This window comes from Pseudorasbora parva, chromosome 9 (genome assembly GCF_024679245.1).
Source record: "Pseudorasbora parva isolate DD20220531a chromosome 9, ASM2467924v1, whole genome shotgun sequence".
Lineage (NCBI taxonomy): Eukaryota > Metazoa > Chordata > Actinopteri > Cypriniformes > Gobionidae > Pseudorasbora > Pseudorasbora parva.
Window position 1 is genome coordinate 49,146,267 of NC_090180.1, and position 17,628 is coordinate 49,163,894.

The 17,628-nt window shown below is 43.0% G+C and overlaps 1 protein-coding gene across 11 annotated transcripts in view; it reads right to left on the reverse strand.

Moving 5' to 3' along the window:
* ptprsb (protein tyrosine phosphatase receptor type Sb) overlaps positions 1-17,628 on the reverse strand; it is a 113,542-nt gene that overhangs the window by 41,727 nt on the left and 54,187 nt on the right. For all 11 annotated transcript variants that reach the window (XM_067452951.1, XM_067452953.1, XM_067452947.1 and 8 more), the window contains 4 exons: positions 9,393-9,662; positions 7,954-8,535; positions 2,424-2,560; positions 1,456-1,600 (listed from right to left, as the gene is read on the reverse strand). In XM_067452951.1, the coding sequence (XP_067309052.1) occupies positions 1,456-1,600; positions 2,424-2,560; positions 7,954-8,535; positions 9,393-9,662 (1,134 nt within the window). The remainder of the gene's footprint in view (positions 1-1,455; positions 1,601-2,423; positions 2,561-7,953; positions 8,536-9,392; positions 9,663-17,628) is intronic.

Consider the following 17,628-nt stretch of genomic DNA (forward strand, 5'->3'; position numbering starts at 1 on the left):
ACTGTAGACCTGAGGAGATCATCAACACACACACACACACACACACACACACACACACACACACACACACACACACACACACACAGTTCCTTCACTTGAGCTGAACTGAAGGAGGAAGAGAAGAAAGAGGTAAAGCTGATCAAAAACACAATCCCGTCCAGTCTGCTGGTGGCTTTGGCTTGTTTTTAATAACCTCGTGGACATATACACACAAACACACACACACCAATGCATTTATCAACGACAGAGACAAGATGGATGGACGAATGGATGGATGGAGAGAGGGAGAGAGGGATGAATAAACAGAATGGTTCGGTCTCCAGGTGTCTCTGCTCAGGAATATTCAACGCCTCCTGACTGTAAATTATAGATTCAGAAACATCAGCAGTGATTGGGTTAGAGTGCTTCTTCAGCTCCGAGTGTGTGTGTGTGTGTGTGTGTGTGTGTGTGTGTGTGTGTGTGTGCGCACCGGCCGCCGTTACTCAACTAGTTCATCTCTGAAAGTAAAACCACAGATTAAACATCCAATCAGGGGCTCATCCTCTGCACAAGCCCCGCCTCCTTCCATCCTGACCAATAGGAGCCGTCGATACTCTGATCTGGAGTCACAGGTGTAGCTCACCCAATCATCCACTGGCTCTCACGGCTTCACACCAAACGCAAACTGAGCGGCAAATTCACGTCTAGTTGGACGCTTTTGACCCCACTCGCGCGGATAAAGCGGATTGGACGCGCAAATAAATGGTGCGTTTGTAGCGAAACAGACGCGTGCTCTGAAGAAAAATTAAAACAAGAAGCATTTACTACACAAGCAAAGGTTATTGTCTTGTTCTGGGAAAAACACCTCAAAATGAAGAGAGTTTTTGCTTAAAATAAGATCAATAATCTGCCAATGGGGTGAGAGAAATAATCTTAATTCAAACAGAAAACAAGATTATTTCTCTCACCCCATTGGCAGATTATTTATCTTATTTTAAGCAAAAACTCAATCAATCAACTTTATTTATATAGCACTTTTACAATGACGATTGTTTCAAAGCAGCTTCACAGTGTTAAAACTCTTCATTTCGAGTTATTTTTCCCAAAACAAGACAATAACTTTTGCTTGTCTAGTAAATACTTCTTGTTTTAAGAATTTTTAGATGTTTGGACTCGAAACAAGACACTAATACTAAGAGGAGCGTGTTTAGCAGTGATGCTACTTGCGCGTAACGCAAGATGCTCAATTCGCGTCAAATAGCGTAATTAGCAAGAACTGGATGCGTGAATGAGGTGAAATCGTGTCCACCGCGCCGCAGGACCTCCAGACGCGAGTCAACACGCCTTTCCATTGGCTTAACATTCGCTCCAGGCGCTCTATTGGCGTTTGGTGTGAGCGCAGCATCAGCCAGAACATGAGTGGCTCGATCCGCTTCCACCAGGAAAGCCTCTAGAGATGGACTGAAGGACACATACTTGCTTGCGCGGTGCGTTGGTTGACCTCGTTGGTGAAGGCTCCGATGCCTTTGTTGGACACGGCCGCCAGAGAGAAGATGTATTCAGTGTTGGCTCGCAGACCCTCCACCACATACGACGTCCTGGGCTCAAAGTTCCTCTTCTCCTGTTTCATAGAAAGACTCTTTCAACACAATGCCTTGGAAAACATCACCCTTATCAGCCGAGTCTCATTGGACAAACGTACCGGACCCGCTTTATATTAGGTGGCCTTTACTACTATGTACTAACATTTGAATTAATCATTTGATACAGTGCACTTATTGTGTACATACATGTTTTTACACTGTACTTACACTTAAAAAATACCTGCATGTAATTACATCTGTAATTAATTTCTGTAGTTACATTTGTAATTACACATTTGGCACTTCCCTTACACCTAACCCTATCCTTAAACACACACACACACACACACACACACACACACACACACACACACACACACACACACACACACACACACACACACACACACACACACACACACACGTGTCCCTAACTCTACCCGTATCCCATCAGCAAAAGTGCTTTGTAATACAATTTGAACATAGTAAGTACATTGTACTTATTTTTTGATGTAAGCACATAGTACTTAAGGCCAACTAATAAAAAGTGGGAACAACGTACCTGTGGCAACGTTTTTGCAAACCACAATGTACCAGCTGAGCTATCGAGCTTTGGTGTGTCAGAAAATCCGAACATACGGCGCTGGTTAAGTGACGCAAACTCCAAAATGTATTCGTTTACAAATCAAAAAAAAAAAGTGTTCATAAAAAAAGCCTCTAGTGTTCATTTCCGTTGGAAACTGCAGTGATATAAACCTATTGGTATTTTGTGGTTTGCAAAAATGTTGCCACAGGTACGATTTTCCAATGAGAGCAGGTTTCCCATTATTCCATCACTGGCATGAATGTCCGGATTTTCACCTGAACGCCGAGCGCTGGAGATTTGTAGATGAGTTCGTAGGCTTTCACAGGCTCTTTGGAGTACGCAGGATCCCAGGTCAACTCCACACTGGTGTCGGTCACTTTACCCACCTGGAACTTCCCCGGCTGTCCTGGAACTACAACAAAAGAACAGAAGCACATTAGGTTTGGAAATAAGGGACCCGATGATGGAGCGTCACTATAGAGGAGCAATTCAATTGACTGATAGACAACTACTCTGTAAGTGTTTGTAACTTTTCTCATTTGATTGTTTGTTAATTTGTTGTTGGATAAGTGTGTCTGTGTAGTGCTGAGGTGTGTATTATTAGTTTTGGTATATTCTCTCGGTGTGTGTGGGAGATAGCATTTGTTGAGTTAGCATTTGTTTGGTCAGTGCCACGTTGGGAAGCGAGTTTGTTGGGGGCGTTCCCAGCTGCTTTCAATAACGATACTCAAGTGAGTATAAATAGCGTGATAGTCCGCGGCAGCGGAAGCGGAGCAAGGACCCCGGCAAGGCACTTGAGTATCATCTTCCTTTTCATTATTTGTGTTCGGCTCTAATTCCTATCTGGCCTTTTCACCATGTGCTTTCAAATCTCAACTATAACTACTAGCACTCGTAAATCACGCTCCGTACGCACGAGACGCCGTAATCCTAATAATTTGCGCTATATCCTAACATCCTCTGCTACTTTACTCTTTATTCCAATTGGTCTCTGGAATTGCCAGTCGGCTGTAAACAAAGCAGACTTTATTTCATCTATTGGGACTCATTCTCAGCTCAGCCTCATGGCCCTAACTGAGACCTGGATCAAACCAGAGGACACTGCCACTCCTGCAGCACTCTCAAGCAATTATACTTTTTCACACACTCCTCGGCCTATTGGGAGGGGTGGGGGTACTGGTTTGCTTATCTCAAATGATTGGAAATTTGATCCATTACCGTCTCTACCGGCCAGTTCATTTGAATCGCACTCAATCACTATTACTCACCCTGTTAAAATCCATGTGGTAGTGGTCTATCGTCCTCCAGGTCACCTCGGTAACTTTGTGGAGGAGTTGGATGTGTTACTTACTAGCTTCCCTGAGGATGGCACTCCACTGATTCTGCTTGGCGACTTCAACATCCATCTTGATAAACACCTAGCTGCAGACTTCAGCACTCTACTGACTTCATTTGACCTTAAGTTAGTATCTACTACGGCTACTCACAGATCAGGTAACCAATTAGACCTTGTCTACACACGCAACTGCTCCACGGACAACACTTTAGTTACTCCATTACACACCTCAGACCACTTTCTCATCACTCTTAACCTCATACTGACTCCTGATACAAAACGTACACCTACACAGATTACCTTTCGGCGTAATCTACGCTCACTCTCTCCCTCTTGCCTATCCACTATGGTTTCATCTTCACTCCCTCCACCTGCTCAGTTCTCAGCACTGGACACTAACAGTGCTACCGACACTCTTTGCTCCACTCTAACATCCTCCTTAGACAGTTTTTGCCCCCTTTCATCCAGACCAGCCCGCCCCACCCCATCTGCCCCCTGGCTGTCTGATGTTCTCCGTGAACATCGCTCTGGACTCAGGGCGGCAGAGAGGAAATGGCGGAAATCTAAAAACTATACTGACCTTGCCTTTTATCAGTCTCTTCTCTCTTCTTTCTCTACAAATGTCTCCACTGCTAAAACAACATACTACCACAACAAAATCAACAATTGCTCTGACTCTCGCCAACTCTTTAAAACATTCTCCTCTCTCCTTTGTCCACCTCCTCCCCCTCCTTCATCAACGCTTACAGCTGATGACTTTGCATCATTTTTCACCAACAAAACAGCTCTCATTAGCAAACAGTTCTCCTCATCACTAACTGACACGCACATCTCAACAACTAACACGAACACGCTTCCATCCTTCTCTCCACTCTCCGAGGCTGATATTTCTAAACTCATCCTTTCCAATCACCCTACTACCTGTCCACTTGATCCTATTCCCACTCACCTCCTTCAGGCTATTTCTTCTTCAATCACTCCTGCACTCACTCACATTGTCAACACTTCTCTTCACACGGGCACCTTTCCCACAGCATTTAAGCAGGCTCGGGTAACCCCACTGCTTAAGAAACCCTCTCTGAATCCAGCACTTTTAGAAAACTACCGACCGGTATCCCTTCTGCCTTTCATTGCAAAGACCCTTGAGCGAGTTGTGTTCAATCAACTCTCTATGTTTCTTGAACGGGACAACCTCCTAGACAACAACCAATCCGGCTTCAAAAGCGGCCATTCGACTGAGACTGCCTTGCTCTCGGTAACTGAGGCACTGAAACTGGCAAAAGCAGTTTCCAAATCCTCAGTGCTCATTCTGCTGGATCTGTCTGCTGCTTTTGACACAGTTAACCACCAGATCCTCCTGTCAACACTTAAGAGGACGGGGATCTCAGGATCTGCTCTCCAGTGGTTCAGGTCTTACCTCTCTGGTAGGTCCTACAGGGTGTCATGGAGAGGTGAAGTGTCTAAGTCTCATAATCTAGCTACTGGGGTTCCACAGGGCTCAGTCCTTGGACCACTTCTCTTCTCCATCTACATGTCATCATTAGGTTCTGTCATTCAGAAACACGGCTTCTCCTATCACTGCTATGCGGATGACACTCAACTCTACTTCTCATTTCAACCAGATGATCCTACAGTCAGTGTTCGTATCGCTGCCTGTCTGACAGACATTTCTGACTGGATGAAAGAGCATCATCTTAAACTCAATCTTGCAAAGACAGAATTACTTGTTTTCTCAACCAACCCAGCACTTCATCAAAATTTCTCCATTCAGCTTGGTTCATCGACCATAACTCAAGGACAGCAAGAAACCTTGGAGTTGTGATTGATGACCAGTTAAACTTCACTGACCACATTACTGCAACAGCCCGGTCCTGCAGATTTGCTTTATACAACATTAGAAAGATTAGACCCTTCCTATCAGAACAGGCTGCACAACTCCTGGTTCAAGCTCTTGTTCTCTCCAGACTGGATTATTGTAATGCTCTTCTGGCTGGGCTTCCAGCATGCACTATCAAACCCTTGCAGCTGATCCAGAATGCAGCGGTGAGAGTGGTCTTTAATGAGCCGAAGAGAGCGCATGTTACGCCTCTCTTCATCAAACTGCACTGGTTGCCAATGGCTGCTCGCATCAAATTCAAGGCACTAGTTATCGCCTACAAAACAACCACTGGTTCTGCACCATTATACCTAAATTCACTTGCTCAGACTTACACACCCTCCAGAAGCTTGCGTTCTGCGAGCGAGCGGCGCCTCGTGGTTCCATCCCAAAGAGGCATGAAATCGCTCTCACGGACATTTTCCTGGACCGTTCCCACCTGGTGGAATGACCTGCCGATCTCAATTCGTGCTGCCGAGTCTGTAGCCATTCTTAAAAAACATCTTAAGACACATCTTTTCCAATTGCACTTGACCAATACAGAATAGCACTTACTGATCACCACAGCAACGACCAAAAGCGCACACTCCTGGATCATATCTACGTCTCTCATCCGGATTTGTGCCTTCAGGCGGGTATGTTACATAGTTATCATAACTATCAGAATCCAGTGTTCTGTATATTGCGTACGTGAGTTTTTGTTGTAGATGGCTATTGCTGCGCGTTTAGCTAGAATACAAAACCAACCCATTGGGCCACTGAATCTGCATTAACGACAACAGCTGTGGCAACAGCCTTAGTCCTAATGGTTTGTAGCTATCTTAGCTATCAAAATCCAGTGTTCGGCACTTTGCGGACGTGAGTTTTTGTTGTAGATGTCTGTCTTTAAAAAAAAAAAAAAAAAAATTGTTGTGTATTGTGCTAATTAATTGAGATTTCTTACAGCTCTTACAGGTTTTTGGCCTTGTCTGTTCCGTTGCTTCTATTACTCTCCCCTTTTTTGTAAGTCGCTTTGGATAAAAGCGTCTGCTAAATGATTAAATGTAAATGTATAGGAACAGTGCAGGAATGTTCCGCTGGTGATATGGTTGATTTCAGGGCTTGATATTAACTGTGGCTAGTGGTTTTCAGCATTTTCACTGGCCACAATTTAGACATCAATACTATTGGGAAAAACTACCTTTTAGATATTTTTTATATTATCTCATAATTCGGCTGCGGACGCACAGATCCAATACACCGTTACACACGTTTTCTTTCTCAAATGTTTACGCTCACTTAAAACTAGGGCGGTCAATTGCTGAAAATATTTAATCGAGATTAATCGCATGATTGTTATGAGTTAACTTGCGATTAATCACATGCTTGTCGTGAGTTAACTCGCGATTAATCACATGACTATAATGGGTTAACTCGCGATTAATCACGTGGTTGCCATGAGTTAACTCGTGATTAATCACATGCTTGTCATGAGTTAACTTGGGATTAATCACATGCCTGTAATGGGTTAACTCGTGATTAATCACAGGAATGTCATGAGTTAACTCGTGAAAAAAAAACGCATGATTGTGATGAGTTAACTCGCGATTAATCGCATGATTGCGATGAGTTAACTCGCGATTAATCGCATGAATGCCGTGAGTTAACTCGCGATTAATCATATGGATGTCATGAGTTACCTCGCGATTAGTCACATGATTGTGATGAGTTAACTCGCGATTAATCGCTTGCTTGTCATGAGTTAACTCGCGATTAATCACATGAATGTAATGGGTTAGTGCAGTGTTAATCACATGAACGTCGTGAGTTAACTCGTGAATAATCACATGATTGTGATGAGTGAACTCACGATTATTCACAACTTAATTGCACATTTTTATCAGTTGTAAATGTATCTTACATAAATATGTTTCAAGTTTTTAATACTCTAATCAACATGGGTATGGAAAAATATGCATGCTTTATGCAAATGTACGTTTTATTATTAGTTAAACCATACTCCCAGCATGAAGACAAGACACGTATCAAAGGTCATAGATGTTTTTCATAGAACTTGTTCATGTCTCTTAAGCATAAGCTTAAAGTTTCTGAATAAGGAGTGATTTCACTCATTTTAAGATGGACTGCATTTATATAGCCCTTTTATCCAAAGCGCTTTACATTTTTGCCTCACATTCACCCATTCATACACCGACGGCAATGTCAGCCATGTAAGGCGCCATCCAGCTCGTCGGGAGCAGCTGGGGTTAGGTGTCTTGCTCATGGACACTTGGTCAGGTGGAACTGGGGATTGAACCACCAACCTTCTGGTTTGTAGACAACCTACATGAACCACTGAGCCACTGCCGCCCCAAATAAGAATATAAATGAAGGGAGTTTTCACATTGGCAGTTAAGTTTAGAACGGGGCACAGTTCATATGAACAGCGCACCAGTACCAGACCATACCTGCAAGAAGCTGTAACGAGTAGGAATAAAGTGCGGCCCTTTTAAGAGCTCCACGCTATCTATTATATTTTGATTTCCCACCTTAAAACATAACTGACTTAGGGTCGATTTCCTGGGACTCAAACACGTGTTTCTCTACGACTCACCTCCAGGCCTGACTTTGACATGAACGGGGTCGGAGAAGGGTCCATCCCCCACGGATGTGAAGGCTAGCACGCGGATTGTGTAGGTTTCGGACGGCACCAGGCTGTGGATGGTCGTGATCATGCTGTCCTGAACGTTGTGGATCTGCCAGTTGCTCATGGGCTGTGAAGGGTCCATAGTGTAGTAGACTCGATAGCCCTTGATCAGGCCATTGGGCTCCTCGGGCTCGTCCCAGCGCACCATCACCGCGTTCTGGGATATGATCCGGGCCTGGATGTTCCGCGGAGGGCTGGCGGGCGCTTGCTCTCCGGTTCGAGCTTCCACCTTGTTGCTAGGCGGACCCTGGCCGATGGTATTAACGGCGGAGACGCGGATCTCGTACTCAGTGTTGGGGTAAAGCCCGCCGATGCTGTAGCGGGTCGTGGTGATGGAGTCCACCGTCTCAAACTTGCTGTCCGGTGATTTGGCACGGTACTGGATGATGTAATAGGAAACCGGATCGGGGTTACCTGAGTCCCAGGTGATGGTGACGCTGGTGGGGGTCGTCTCTGTGACGATAGGGGTACCTGGAGATCTGGGTAAAGCTGAGAGGGAGAGGGAGAGCAAGAGCAAGAGCGAGAGCGAGAGCGAGAGAGAGAGAGAGAGAGAGAGAGAGAGAGAGAGAGAGAGAGAGAGAGAGAGAGAGAGAAAGAGAGAGAGAAAGAGAGAGAGAGAGAGAGTGAGAGCGAGAGAGCGCGAGAGAGCGAGAGAGAGAGAGAGAGAGAGAGAGAGAAAGAGAGAGAGAGAGAGAGAGAGAGAGAGAGAGAGAGAGAGGACAACTCCATTGTTCAAAGGAACCACTGTGTGTGTGTTGAATCACTTTTTACGACCCATGAAATTGGACCCACTCACTTTTATTGTCTCTAATTCAGCACATGTCTTTTTACAAAGCCCTAACTGATAAACATGTTAGATGCTTTATTTCCACTTTTCTAATATTTTCTTAATTTTTATTGAAAAATGCTGAATAAAGTTTTTGTTATTTTTGGACAAAAATGTATTTTCGATGCTTCAAAAATGTTTACTAACCCACTGATGTCTCATATGGACTACTTTGATGATGTTTTATTCCCTTTCTGGACATGGACAGTATAGTGTGCATACATTTCCAACAGAGGGACAGAAAGCTCTCAGACTAAATATAAAATATCTTAAACTGTCTGAAGATGAACGGAGGTCTTACGGGTGTGGAGCGACATTAGGGTGAGGAGTTATGACATGATTTTTATTTTTGGGTGAACTAACATCCCTTACATCCCTAGATACATCCCTTACTTCATTAGACTCAACAACATTAGATACTCTTTCCATAGACCTAACATCATTCTCTAAACTCTGAAAGCTCTTTCTAGAATACATACACGTTCAACAACAGGATTTGGCTGTAAAAAAAGACTCTTACACTTCACAATAACTTGCGCCACGGACTCAATGATGCCCAGGCTGCTCATGGCGACACAGGTGTAGTTGGCCGACTCTCGCACACCATTCAGCTCGAGGACGTTCCTTCCCACAGGCATCTCGTCCTCAGGGGTCAGGTCCTCCGAATTCAGCATCCACTTGACATACGGCATTGGAGAGCCGACGGCCACGCAGGTGATGTTCACACTCCCGCCGGGCATGATCTCGTGGCTGGTCGGAGGAATGGTGAAGCGAGGAGGAACGCGGCGGACTGGAGCAGAGAGAGAAGGAAACAAAGCACAACCAGGTGACAATGACAGCAAATGGACGTTCTGGTGAGAGCTTCATATTCAAGCTGGCAATGCATCAGTTCAGCTAAAAGGACAAGTTGCTAAATATAAGTGCTGACTAGCAGATGGAACGGAATAATAATGTGTTAAGGAGCTGGAGAAAACCTGAATTCAAGCTAAAGGTCAGAGCCGTGTTTTCTTACAAACTGACTAATGCGCCCTTTCTACAGGCATGTCTCTCAGTTCACAGAAGTTTCAGCGAGAAGAGGAATGTCTTCTCATTCTGAGCTCAGCTGGGAGGCAGAGGAACTGTAATGATGAATATTTATTAAAAACCCGCTCTGAGCTTTACTTCCCGGACGAGCCCCCTCAGTTTCTCATAAGCCTTTAGAAACCCAAATGAGATTGTGCTGCCCTCAGGGACCACTGAAGCCTTTTCCAGCTCTGGGATCAATATCTGCAGATATCGACTGATGGCGGTGTTCGATTCGGGCTGGTTTCATCCAGAGCCGGATTGGTCGCATGCATGCCTGAACACGCCACAAACCAACGGGAAACCACGGCCAACACACACAGCATGTGTTCAGCACACACCAACAGGGTGAAACATTACAGGTCAACATGTTAACTGGTGACAGGCCAGATGGACTGAATCTGGTCCAGTGCTTCTCAACTGGTTTTGCTGCAGATTAAAATATATTGTTATCTGTCCTTGTGTTTTCTGCTGTCTGTGACCCACCAGTGGAGACGCACTGACCTAGTGTGTGTGTGTGTGTGTGTGTGTGTGTGTGTGTGTGTGTGTGTGTGTGTGTGTGTGTGTGTGTGTGCTTGTTTTTGTGAAATATCAGGACACGGGTATTACAAGGAGAGGGTGAAATATGAGGACATTACCCATGTCTCCACTTTACAAAATGCTTATAAATCACACAGGAGGAGTTTTTATGAGAAAGTAAAAATGCAGAATATTTCCTGTGATGGGTAGGTTTAGGGGCAGTGTGTGTGTGTGTGTGTGTGTGTGTGTGTGTGTGTGTGTGTGTGTGTGTGTGTGTGTGTGTGTGTGTGTGTGTGTGTTGGGTAGGTTTAGGGGCAGGGGCAGCGTAGGGGATAGAAAATACGGTTTGTACAGTATAAAAACCATTATGCCAATGTAATGTCCCCACATTCCACAAAAACAAATGAGTGTGTGTGTGTGTGTGTGTGTATGTGTGTGTGTGTGTGTGTGTGTGTGTGTGTGTGTGTGTGTGTGTGTGTTTGTGTGTGTGTGAGCCTGTTTATGTGGTTTATGAGGACATATCAAATGTCCTCATAATTCAAATGGCCTTAAAAACATACTAAATGATGTTTTTTTGAGAAAGTAAAAATGCAGAATGTTTCCTGTGATGGGTAGGTTTAGGGGCAGTGTGTGTGTGTGTGTGTGTGTGTGTGTGTGTGTGTGTGTGTTGGGTAGGTTTAGGGGCAGTGTTTGTGTGTGTGTGTGATGGGTAGGTTTAGGGGCAGTGTAAGGGGATAGAAAATACGGTTTGTACAGTATAAAAACCATTACGCCTATGGAGAGTCCCTGTAAACCACATAGACCAACATGTGTGTGTGTGTGTGTGTGTGTGTGTGTGTGTGTGTGTGTGTGTGTGTGTGAGAGAGAGTGTTTTGTGTGTTTATGTGAGTGTTTTGTGTGTGCGCGGCGCTACATTCTAGGACAAATCAGATTCTTCTGCAGCAGAAACTGGCGTTCCGGTGGGAAATACTGCATTTACTCCTGGAAAATCTACATCTGACTGAGGAAATAAATAAATAAAAGAGACAGCAAGCAAATGTGAGAAACGATGGAAGTTATGCTAATCCAGTCAGTTAATGTGGAACGCTGCCAACCCGCATCCAGAAACAGAGATGAAGAGAGAGAGAGCGAAAGAGAGAGAGAGAGAGAGAGAGAGAGAGAGAGAGAGTGTGTGTGTTAGAGAGATAAAAGAAAGAGAGACACAATGAGAACTACAGCTTTCTGAATTCTTAGAGGTGTCGTGAAATCGGCAGGTCATCGCCAGATTAAAAACACGGTGAATCAAAAAGCCATGAAGCTCGAGAGAGAGAGAGAGAGAGAGAGAGAGAGAGAGAGAGAGAGAGAGAGAGAGAGAGAGAGAGAGAGAGAGAGAGAGAGAGAGAGAGAGAGAGAGAGGAGAGAGAGAGAGAGAGAGAGAGAGAGAGAGAGAGAGAGAGAGAGAGAGAGAGTGAGAGAGAGAGAGAGGGAGAGAGAGAGGGAGAGAGAGAGAGGGAGAGAGAGTTGCTATGCATTCCTGCATTCATCTTAAAGAGACAGTTCACCCGAAAATGATCAATCTGTCATAACAGAAGATGTTATTTTGAGAGGTTTCCCACAGAAGAACGGGCGAGTGAATGATGATGACAGATCGATCATCTCTGGGTGAACGATACAGTAACAAAGAGCTCTAATAAATCTCAGAGTTTAAGTTAATATCGATCAGAGAAGTTCTTTTGCTGAGAAACGCGCGTCTGAAGCCCAGGTTCTTGTTTCTGCTGCTGTAAAGACTAAAGCAGATCCGTGTCTGAGCAAAGCTTTCTGGGATGCCGGGGCTTATGGGGATTCAACACAAGGGATCAAGCTCTAAAATCTACAACTTCAGCAAAGAGGAAGAAATCCACCTGAATAAAGTTACAACTGCATCAGCTCGCGGTTCTCCGGTCAGATCGGGTCTACGGTAAAATGTGCAACTGTGAATTCAAGCACGGACCAGAGGACACCCAGAATTGGACACATTTAAAATCCACAGTTATTCAGAGGCTGTTAATGCGGGTTAGTGAGATCATGCATTCACGAGACGCTCGTCATGCAACAGCAGAAACATGCACAGAAAACACATCATGCCTGAAAACAGCTCGAGTTATTACACCGCACAACGGATCGCGGATCGCGTTCCTCTGAGGTTCTCTCGTGTCTTCCAGCACAAATATCCAAACACTCTAAATGCAAAATGACTGAAGCCAAATAATGAGGAAAATGAAGTGAGCTTATGATTAAAACAAGAACAAATATCTGCCGATGGATTCAGAAAAACACACTCAATTCAAAAGGAAAGCAAGATGATATTTCTGATTCCTTTGGCAGAGATCTTTCCAGTAAACAAGCCGTAATATCTCCAGTTGTTTCTCTTCACACTGCAAAAAAGCTCTTCTTACTCAGTATTAGTGTCTCGTTTCTAGTCAAAATATCTAAAAATACTTACATTAAGAAACATTTACTAGACAATTAAAAATTATGGTCTTGTTTTGGGAGAAAATAACTTAAAATGAAGAGAGTTTTTGATTAAAATAAACAAATAATCTTGTTTTCTGTTTGAATTAAGATTATTTCTCTCACCCCATTGGCAGATTATTTATCTTATTTTAAGCAAAAACTCTCTTCATTTTGAGTTATTTTTTGCCCAAAACAAGACAATTACTTTGGGTCATCTAGTAAGTAAGAAATGTTTTAAGAATTTTTAGATGTTCAGACTACAAACAAGACAAAAATACTGAGTAAGAAGAGCATTTTTCTGCCGTGAGTAAAGTGTCCTGATGGAAGCGTTTAGATGTGCGAGCTGGAGAACGAGGCAGAAGCTCAGTTTTCTGTGATGATGAGGAGGAAAGCTCTTCTAGTGACTGAACTGGACGGCATTTCCCAAAAGCATCGCAGAGACCATCTATGCTTTTGGGAAGCGCAGTCCTGGTCAGCTCGGTCCTTGTAGAATCGGGTGAACACTTGAGCTCCAGCATCTATTGTGCAGGAATCACTTTGTGGCTCTTAAAAGCTCTGGCGAGACGGGATGATAACCTCGGGTGGTAGCAGCACATCTGATCTAGGCAACAATAGGGACGGCTGAATTGGATTTGACATTGTTATTCGAGCCCATTACAATGAATTATCTAAAACGCAATCTTTCCTCTGGCTGAGGGGAAGCCAAGGCGCGGCAGATCGACTTACAGGCCTGACGCACGCAGACGTGCACAAATATGGCATCCATTGCTCATGATTCTGACTCCATTGGCAGATATATAGGGGTTAATCACTGATGGTTTTATTGTAATTGTTGGTGTTCGTCTTCTTCTTCTTCCGCTCTTGAGTCTATGGAACCGTGTAGTAAAAAGTTATGAAATTTGGTACACGGATAGAGGACGGGCTGAACGCCAACTACACCCATTTTGGAGTCTCTAACTCAATCCCGCTAGCGCCAACTGCTGTCCAAACATGAACTCACGTTTATGCGAATAACTTTTGAACTGTAAGGGCTAGAATTTTTTTTCCCCTCTGATTCCGTGGCTCAAGTCAATCAATCCCCTGACGTCATTTACCATCATTAAAAAAAAATTGCATCGACTTACAGGCTTAATAACACACTGACGCCGCACAAACATGACAGATATCTGCCAATGGAGTCAGGAAAATAATCGTTTCCTCTTTGAATAAAGTTGATTCGTCTGACTCCATTGGCAGATATTTGGGGTCAAGTGCGGAAGGTTTTATTGTAATTGTTGGTGTTCGTCTTCTTCTTCTTCCGCTCTTGAGTCTATGGAACCGTGTAGTAAAAAATTATAAAATTTGGTACACGGATTGAGGACGGGCTGAACGCCAACTACACCCATTTTGGAGTCTCTAACTCAATCCCGCTAGCGCCACCTGCTGTCCAAACATGAACTCACGTTTATGCGAATAACATTTGAACTGTAAGGGCTAGAAAGAAAATGTTCCCTCTGATTCCGTGGCTCATGTTGATAAATTCCCTATGAAATCGTTTCCCGCCATGTAAAAAACGTACGACTTACAGGCCTAACGCCACGCAGACGCCGCACAAACATGACATCATCCCGCCGATTAAACACGCGTTCAGATTTAGCCCTGGATTCACATCTGTGAGACGCAGGAGGTTTGGCTCGTCTTTCTTCTCCTCCTTCTGCCTCTCACTCGTCATCCTTCTGACAGATGATGTGACTTTCAACAGTTTTCCAGGAGCAGAAGCGGAGCGAGTTCTTCATCACGGTGACAGAATGAAAACAGGCCACTCTCTGATGACAAACACACTTTTCCCTAAAAAACCCAGTAAAGCAGACGACACTTCATGCAGCTCATGCCACAGAACACAGAGACAGACCAAACAAAGAGAAGCCAGAACAACTGCCAAGCTTCTGGGCTTACGCAGCCTTATAAACCCCGGGGCGGATTGATTACGAGAGCACAGGTGATCTGGGATTATGATTCTGATCCCATCGGATCGTCTGTCATGCTGAGAACGGCTGCTTTCAGAAAACAGTCAAAGTTTCTCTCTCTCCTTACGGGAAATAATCATTTTGTTCTGCTTGACGCCATGTCATGTAAGACTGTTGGGTGAACATCACATGATTAATATTCATGAGCCAAATCATTCCAGATTGTTTCTATGCCATTCTCTGTCTCGTTCTCCAGCACAAATATCTAAACAAGAAGAGAAATGACTGACGATACTAAGACAAATGAAGTGAGTTTGTGCTTAAAACAAGAACTAATATCTGCCAATGGAGTCAGAACAATCATTTTCACTGCAAAAAAGGCAGTTGTTTCTAGTCCAACCATTTAAAAATTCTTTAAACAAGAAGTATTTACTAGACAAGCAAAAGTAATTGTCTTGGTTCGGGGAAAAATAACTAAAAATTTTTTTTCAAGTTTTTGCTTAAAATAAGATAAATAATCTGCCAAAGGGGTGAGAAAAATAATCTTAACTCAAACAGAAAACAAGATTATTTTTCTCACCCCATTGGCAGATTATTTATCTTATTTTAAGCAAAAACTCTCTTCATTTTAGTTATTTTTCCCCAAAACAAGACAATCATTTGTACTTGACTAGTAAATGTTTCTTAATGTAAGAATTTTTTGATATTTTGACTAGAAACGACAAAAATACTAAGAAAGATTTTTTTTGCAGTGTTGTTTTCTGATTGAATAAAGTTGATTCGTCTGACCCCATCGGCAGATATTTAGGGTCAAGCGCTGAAGGTTTATAGGCTCCTAATGTAATTGTTGGCTTTCTTCTTCTTCCGCTCTTGAGTCTATGGAACCGTGTAGTCAAATGTTGTGAAATTAGGCACACGAATAGAGGACGATCTGTAAAATTTTCTGAAAAGCCTTATTCCAAACTCCCATTGCTCTGATTTTCATGAGAATTTAACTAGATCATCTTCAGACCAAGCTGACAAAAATCGATTCATCAAACCGTTCTCGAATACAGGCGAAGAGCGTGCTAAAATGAATGTGAGGCTCTATCTCCTCAACGCTTTAGTGTATTCTGGACAAACTTGGTGTGTGTTGTCATAAGCATGACCTGAGGCGACCTGCACATTTCGGCACAGCGCCACCTAGTGGACCGGGGATACGAACAAATTTACATTTGCTTATAATCTAAAAAAGTCTGAACTGAGTCTACTTGTTGATGGGTCCTCAGTAATTCCATCGCACACTGCTAAAAATCTAGGCATAACATTTGACTCTGCTCTTACATTTCAAGCTCATATTAGTTCAGTTACCAAGACTTCATTCTACAACCTTCGTAACATCGCCCGACTACGACCAGCTCTCAGCACTAAAGATGCCGAAACTCTAATCAATGCTTTAATAACCTCACGTATTGACTATTGTAATTCACTGCTTATTGGGCTTCCCGCTAAAACTATCGCTAGACTACAATATGTACAAAATTCTGCTTGCAGAGTCATCCACCAAGTCAAAAAATCGGACCACATTACCCCTTTGCTCTATAATCTTCATTGGCTACCTGTCTCTGTCCGCATCCAATACAAAATTCTACTGTTAACTTTTAAATGTCTGCATGGACTAGCTCCCCATTATATATCTGAACTTCTGCACTGGTATTGTCCTCCGCGTACTCTCCGGTCATCTGACTCTAGACTACTCACTGTACCTCGTTTCCGTCTTTCTAGTATGGGTGGAAGATCGTTCAGTGCTGTGGCCCCGAAACTCTGGAATTCCCTCCCCTTTTCTCTACGCGACACTGTTTCTATATCCACCTTCAAGTCTCAACTAAAAACATATCTTTTCTTACAATATTTCCAATCTTTCTCTGCTTAGAATAGTTTTCTCCCCTGTATATGTGTATGTTTATGTCATATATTGTTTATGTATGTCTATTTTGTGTATGTATATTTTTTTGTACAGCGACCTTGAGTATGGGAAAGGCGCTATATAAATAAAACTTATTATTATTAAAACTTATTATTAATGTCTGAACGTTTTTTTTTGGCCAAAAATCACAAAACTTGTCTCTTTACATTCAGTCGAAACAATACACAATTTTACCATATCGGCTATTTTTGAGTGTCAGCCATTTTGAATTTTGTCAAAAAATGCTATATTTTAAGATCACATTGGCGTATCATTACTAAAATTGGTATGTGTCTTCAGCACCATGTCCTGAAAGCCCAAAATCAAAAACTATAACAAAATTTTCAAAAATGCAAATAACTTTTGATTTATTTTGCCTATTGTAATAGATTCATTGGGTCATGCAGAGTATAAGTATACATATTTTGCCAAAGTGGCCAAACTTCCTGTCAGCCATTTTGAATTTCTTTTAAAACCTACTTTTTTAACTCCTGCAATTTGTCCAATTTTCACCAAATTCGAGTCAGGGCATCTTCAGACTGTGCTGTCAAAAAGTTATAGATTTCGAATTGATACATAAAACTGTTTCCGTTTAGCGCCACCTATTGGTCGAAAGTGATAAACCTTTAAATCATTTTACCAGTGGCTATATTTATGATTTTTCAGCCATTTTGCCTAAATTCATCTTCAAATGTTTTCTATTGCTCAGTGTTGGACTTGATCTGAGGCTGCTTGTAGGTATATTTATTCTTGTTTTAAGCACAAACTCTTGACAATTTTTTTTTATAAAAAAAGAAGGTTATTTCTCTTCT